This window comes from Mercenaria mercenaria, unplaced genomic scaffold (genome assembly GCF_021730395.1).
Source record: "Mercenaria mercenaria strain notata unplaced genomic scaffold, MADL_Memer_1 contig_2856, whole genome shotgun sequence".
In the NCBI taxonomy this organism is placed as follows: domain Eukaryota; kingdom Metazoa; phylum Mollusca; class Bivalvia; order Venerida; family Veneridae; genus Mercenaria; species Mercenaria mercenaria.
The window spans coordinates 1-7465 of record NW_026460941.1 but is presented as its reverse complement, the minus strand read 5'-3'; the positions used below and the strand labels follow the sequence as shown (position 1 = coordinate 7465).

General features: G+C 36.5%; 1 protein-coding gene across 1 annotated transcript; it reads left to right on the top strand.

Annotated features, from left to right (window-relative positions):
* Nucleotides 1-333: 333 nt before the first annotated feature.
* LOC128552502 (fibropellin-3-like) lies at nt 334-7056 on the top strand (the record flags this gene model as incomplete). Its single annotated transcript, XM_053533551.1, has 6 exons — nt 334-337; nt 1061-1174; nt 3743-3856; nt 4243-4356; nt 4774-4887; nt 6943-7056. Coding segments are annotated over exons 1-6 (574 nt in total), but the record flags the coding sequence as incomplete, so codon positions are not given.
* Nucleotides 7057-7465: the final 409 nt, after the last annotated feature.

The following is a 7465-nucleotide window of genomic DNA, read 5'->3' as shown; positions in this document are numbered from 1 at the left end:
TAAACATCGTTTTTATATTACGGAGGAAACAAAAAACATCATTGAAAATTCATACATTTCAATAAATGTATTCCTAGCAGAACTTCAATTTACCCCCACCCACTTGTTTTAGCCATAGGCTAACAATGAGGTGTCATTATACAAGACAAATGGTATCAAGGTAATGAAAAATGTTGTCGAATTTATCAATTTACTAAAATTGGTCACTATCATCGAACCTTTAAATAAGACAAATGAAAATTTAGAACCATATCCATTTTTTTGGCTATTTTTGTGAAATTTTCACGATATTTTCAATATTTTTTCCGATATATATCTCAAGAACTGACAAAAATGGGTATAAATCAGTGGCAAAATGTGTTTTATTTTGTTTTAGAACATCAGAATAAAAATCCATTCGTATTTCTATAAGATAAGGATCCAAAAGTGAAAATAAGTGTATTTCTAAAATTTTGGCGGCCATCTTGGATTTCTAAAAACGTACCATGATGCGGCAAATGCACCCAAAATTTTTTGGAAGTTGAGATATTCCCCTACACATTGATGTATAAATTAGCTCTGTACCTTTTTTGCACACGAAACACCCTTAGGGACTGGAGTATTAAAAATTCTAATATCCATAGTTTATGCAAACTAACCACACTAACCACAACTTACGGTGTGTTACGAAGATGGTCTAAACGTGTCACGTGACCCAAGTTTTTTTTCTATTTTGTTTTTAAATAATAAATATTTATACATAAACAGAATATTTTATCATTCAAATAAAGTATAAGTGTATCACAAATCTACGAATAAAAACAACCTGTACAGGATCGAAAACCTGTCACGTGACTTGCTCCATGTCCCACACGCGAAAAAGAATTAGCATACCAATATAGCCGTGGGTAATAAATGAACACATTTATCAACATGCCAAACTTCAAGCTTCAATAGATATAGTTACAGATGTATAGATAGGTACACTTGTGTTGCTAGTGGCAATTTACATGTTGTGAGAAATAACTAAAATTTTCGCACACTAAGCGCATAGAAAATCCTTGTTAATGTTTATTTTCAGATATAAATGAATGTGAATCATCTCCTTGTCAGAATGATGCTACGTGTACAGATAACATCAATGGCTTTACCTGTATATGCCCTGCAGGATATCATGGCTTCAGTTGCGAACTCGGTAGTTTTTGTTACATTTCTGTATTTGATTTAAATACTACATTAATTAGTACTAATGACCATGTAAACAAAAGGTTTTTGTTTCATAGGAGTTCATAATCATTTTGCTGAAACAATAAAAACATAGATCGAGGTATAGAATTAAGGTGTCTCGCTTGATCCAGGCCTGGCAAAATCCATTCGAGCAGAATGCATCCCAGTATTGTAAAGGCATCAAAACCCTTGTCAGTCGTTATATGGGATACCTGCGATACTTCCTGGACAGTGTACCTTGTAGTGCGTAGTTTAAAATGCCGCTAGTTGATAATTTATTGATTTTAAGATTGAATAAGATATTTTTGCACTTTGTGTAGTTTTGTTTGAGTATGAATTACACTGGTTGTCTTTAAAGGAAGTAACTTTCGAGGCTTTTCGTTTTAATCAACGGAAACTTTAAAGCTATTTTTTAAAGAACTTATTTCAACTTATGAATAACAAGTCTGATAAATATATATCCACATTTTTATGCCCCCGAAGGGAGGCATATAGTTTTTGAACCGTCTGTCGGTCTGTCGGTCTGTCAGTCTGTCTGTCGGTCTGTCAGTCTGTCCGCAATTTTCGTGTCCGGTCCATATCTTTGTCATCGATGGATGGATTTTCAAATAACTTGGCATGAATGTGTACCACAGTAAGACGACGTGTCGCGCGCAAGACCCAGGCCCGTAGCTCAAAGGTCAAGGTCACACTTAGACATTAAAGGATAGTGCATTGATGGGCGTGTCCGGTCCATATCTTTGTCATCGATGGATTGATTTTCAAATAACTTGGCATGAATGTGTACCACAGTAAGACGACGTGTCGCGCGCAAGACCCAGGTCCGTAGCTCAAAGGTCAAGGTCACACTTAGACGTTAAAGGATAGTGCATTGATGGGCGTGTCCGGTCCATATCTTTGTCATCGATGGATGGATTTTCAAATAACTTGGCATGAATGTGTACCACAGTAAGACGACGTGTAGCGCGCAAGACCCAGGTCCGTAGCTCAAAGGTCAAGGTCACACTTAGACGTTAAAGGATAGTGCATTGATGGGCGTGTCCGGTCCATATCTTTGTCATCGATGGATGGATTTTCAAATAACTTGGCATGAATGTGTACCATAGTAAGACGACGTGTCGCACGCAAGACCCAGGTCCGTAGCTCAAAGGTCAAGGTCACACTTAGACATTAAAGGTCATTTTTCATGATAGTGCATTGATGGGCGTGTCCGGTCCATATCATTGTCATTCATGCATGGATTTTAAAATAACTACGCATGAATGTGTGACACAGTAAGACGACGTGTCGCGCGCAAGACCCAGCTCCGTAGGTCAAAGGTCCTAAACTCTAACATCGGCCATAACTATTCATTCAAAGTGCCATCGGGGGCATGTGTCATCCTATGGAGACAGCTCTTGTTATCAAGAATTTTAGAATGTGTCTGTGTTTAGGTATGACCTTACTGGTTGACAAAGCTACCGTCGTTTCCTTTCTAAGTTTAAGATATCATTTCAAATGACAAACAGCTGTGGTAATTCAATAGCTGGTCTGCTTTTTTCTAAGAACCCAAAGGATTTTAGGGAAAAGAATGGTGTTTGTAGAACAAGCTGTATCAAAACCTGACTTTTGGGATGTTGTTTACAATTAAACTTCGTACGATTTTGGTCATTTCAGTTTTCCTATCATACAAATGTATCTGGTAAAGTTGTAAAACATTTATTAAAGGAAGTTAAGACCCGACTGTTCACGATTGGTGTGCAACTACTTTATAGTTGGATGTTACACTTTTTTTTAAAAAAAATCTATGATACGTGATTAAAATAGGACAGAATAGATAATTGATTTCCTAACTTTGTATTTCAACCTGCGTTCCGCTTCCATACATAATATGCCAAACAAACAAAAGTCAACCGCTTTTAAGCAGCTCTCGGATATATATCCTCCGGCCTGTTCTATTGGGAACTTTGTGGTGTCCGTCCTCTGCAAAGGCACGGAGTAAATGTGTAAATGTTTCACCGGGCTTGCTTTCCATATGAAGTAACACGAGCACTTTTAAGTTTGACATAACATGCCGCTTTCTGTTACCATTACTTGTTTAAGACCTTCAAATGACGAACTTTGAAACTGCCATGTGATAAAGAGATAGTTTTGGTGCACCAATATCGGGTTTAAACCCCCAATGCTGGTTTGCCTCTGACCGTTCCATGGCGTTGCTCAACCGAGCTCGTTTATTTGTTTGTGTTGTCTTTGTTGTCTACAGGTTTTACTTTGTCTCTATATTTCGTGTATATGTGTATGAAGTACATATCGATACATACACTACTATAGGGTTTCAGTGTAAGAGGGTTGTATTCTTCAAATATGGTTCTTCTATTTGACCGTTGTCTTTGTTTTTATGCATCTTCATGTGAATGATATTATAATTCCTAGGGCTTAAAACAAGGAAATGTCTCAGTTGAATGATTCTGTCAATAAAGTTTCATTATCAACGTTCATTAAAGAATTTGAGCTTTACCAAGAAAAATTCGACAATTGGATGTATGTTGATATCTAGATGTTGATGAATGCAAATCTGTACCGTGCCAAAATGATGGAACCTGCACCGACAGTGTCAATGGCTACACTTGTGAATGCACAGCTGGGTATAATGGGACCAACTGTGATCTAGGTATTTGATTTTGATATATTCCGGTTGTAAGTTATTGGGTATGCGTTTAAATGATTAGACCTTACCTAAGAAAAATCTCCAGAGTATCATTGCATATTTTTGTATTTCTGCTTTATGTTGCGGGACTACGCAACGCTGTGTGCTACTGCATTTACAATGTACAAAACATTTTATCTGTTTTGCTCAACTAACGTGCCAGAGTTTGATATTTCTCGTATGAATACGAAGACATGCTTGGACAGATAAAAATTATCCTGTGAAACATCGTATTTAGAAACAAGGGTCCTAATTCTCTGTATTAAACGATGAAGTCCACTCTACACTTAGGTATTTTAGCTAGATAAAGTTTAAAGAGGCAGTCTAATATTTCCTTATTTATCTTCTAGACATAAATGAATGTTTGTCATCACCTTGCCGAAACGATGGCAACTGTACAGACAATATCAACGGATACCAATGTGCATGTGTGTCCGGATACACTGGCGTTAACTGCGAAATCGGTAATAAAAACATGTCCAAGCTGATTATTCTTGCTTAAAGTTATAACAATTCTGTTGGTCTGTTTATCGCAACTTGCCTGTGTTAATATTTCACTTTTAAATACAAATGTACTGAATTTGAACATGTGATTGCCATGTGTTATTACAAAAAGATCATAAAATGTACAAACTAGCACAAATACTGGAATTAAGTTATGTAATTATTAAATAGACTATGACCTGTTTCGCTGTACGTTTTTGTTATGGATACGTGGGTGACAGTTTGAGTTTTAGAATTAATTTCACGTTTTTAATTTGATTTTCTTGTTGCGGTTGCATTTAATTCTTTTGCACCTTCTTCGTGTAGTAATATGCTTTACCAACCACACAGGTTCTCCAAGATAGAGACGAAACACTTCCATTATTTCCTTTTTCTAGATACAAATGAATGTGCATCATTACCTTGTCAACACGACGCCAACTGCACAGACAACATTAATGGATACAAATGTATTTGTGTATACGGATATACTGGTGCTAACTGTGAATTCGGTAATTATGCTTTGAGGTGTTTGTAGATCAAGCTGTATCAAAACCTGATTTTTTGGATGTTGTTTGCAATTAAACTTCGTACGATTTTGGTCATTTCAGTTTTCCTCTAATACAAATGTATTTGGTAAACATTTATAAAAAGAAGTTAAAATCCGACTGTTCACGATTGGTGTGCAACCACTTTATAGTTGGATGCAACATTTTCTTTTTTTCAATTTGTCTATTAATCTATGATACCTGATTATAATAGAACAGAATAGATAATTTATTTCCTAACTTTGTATTTCAACCTGCGTTCCGTTTCCATACATAATATGCCAAACAAACAAAAGTCAACCGCTTTTAAGCAGGTCGCATACATATCCTCCGACCTGTTCTATTGGGAACGTTGTGGTGTTTCTCTTGGGTGTCCGTCGTCTGCAAAGGCACGGAGTAAATGTGTAAATGTTTCACCGGGCTTGCTTTCCATATGAAGTAACACGAGCACTTTTATGTTTGACATAACATGCCGCTTTCTGTTACCATAACTTGTTTAAGAACTTCAAATGACGAACTTTGAAACTGCCATGTGATAAAGAGATAGTTTTAGTGCACCAATATCGGGATTAAACCCCCAATGATGGTTTGCCTCTGACCGTTCCATGGCGTTGCTCAACCGAGCTCGTTTATTTGTTTGTGTTGTCTTTGTTGTCTACCGTATTTTCCGGACAATAGGCCGCGGCCTATACGTTTAAAAAAGTAAAATTTTCAGTGGTGCGGCCTATGCGTCGAAGCGGCCTATACGTTACTTTTTTTCTAAATGGGCCTTTTATGCGGCCTATACAGCAATTTTAATTTTTCACTTGCATTTTGAAAGTTGTTGAGATTTAACTGGATATTCCAGTGTCGATTTCAGATAATTTTCTCTTTCTCGTCGGTGTAGCCATATTTTGCCTAATATCCGATCGAATCAAGTAAAATGTAAAGTGTACAGAATAGACAATTTTGCCGAAAGGGCCTTTGAAAACAGCTCACGAAAACTTACATTCGGACTCAACGACGGATTAACAAGTGTGATTACTTGTAAATACAATCCATTTCAATGACTAGTTATCGAGAACATTCTTTATACGACATGGTAATTTCGCCGCATCGTGGTGTATAGGCCGCGGCCAATATGCCGGAGCGGCCTATACGTTAAATTTTATTTCTGAAATAGTTAAAATATATGGCTGCGGCCAATACGGTGCAGCGGCCTATTGTCCGGAAAATACGGTAAAGGTTTTACTTTGTCTTTATATTTCGTGTATATGTGTATGAAGTACATATCGATACATACACTACTATAGGGTTTCAGTGTAAGAGGGCTGTATTCTTCAAATATGGTTCTTCTATTTGACCGTTGTCCTTGTTTTTATGCATCTTCATGTGAATAATATTATAATTCCTAGGGCTTAAAACAAGGAAATGTCTCAATTGAATGATTCTGTCAATAAAGTTTCATTATCAACGTTCATTAAAAAATTTGAGTTTTACCAAGAAAAATTCGACAATTGGATGTATGTTGATATCTAGATGTTGATGAATGCAAATCTGTACCGTGCCAAAATGATGGAACCTGCACTGACAGTGTCCATGAGTACACTTGTGAATGCACAGCTGGATATAATGGGACCAACTGTGATCTAGGTATTTGATTTTGATATATTCCGGTTGTAAGTTATTGGGTATGCGTTTAAATGATTAGACCTTACCTAAGAAAAATCTCCAGAGTATCATTGCATATTTTTGTATTTCTGCTTTATGTTGTGAGACTACGCAACGCTGTGTGCTACTGCATTTACAATGTACAAAACAATTTATCTGTTTTGCTCAACTAACATACCAGAGTTTGATATTTCTCGTATGAATACGAAGACATGCTTGGACAGAGAAAATTTATCCTGTGAAACATCGTATTTAGAAACCAAGGGTCCTAATTCTCTGTATTAAACGATGAAGTCCACTCTACATTTAGGTATTTTAGCTAGATAAAATTTAAAGAGGCAGTATAATATTTCCTTATTTATTTTCCAGACATAAATGAATGTTTGTCATCACCTTGCCGAAGCGATGGCAACTGTACAGACAATATCAACGGATACCAATGTGCATGTGTGTCCGGATACACTGGCGTTAACTGCGAAATCGGTAAATTGTACAGATAAAAACATGTCCAAGCTGATTATTCTTGCTTAAAGTTATAACAATTCTGTTGGTCTGTTTATCGCAACTTGCCTGTGTTAATATTGCACTTTTAATTATAAATGTACTGAATTTGAACATGTGATTGCCATGTGTTATTAAAAAAAGATCATAAAATGTACAAACTAGCACAAAAACTGGAACTAAGTTATGTAATCATTAAATAGACTATGACCTGTTTTGCTGTACGTTTTTTGTGGATAAGTGGGTGACAGTTGAGTTTTAGAATTAAATAGAAAAAGTGGAAACTTCACAGGTCGCTCAACACGACAAGAACAAACATGTTGCAGGCTCGGTTTAATTGAGCATGTTTATGGATGGTAATGGAAATGCATGCTACCGTACACGCCCTCTA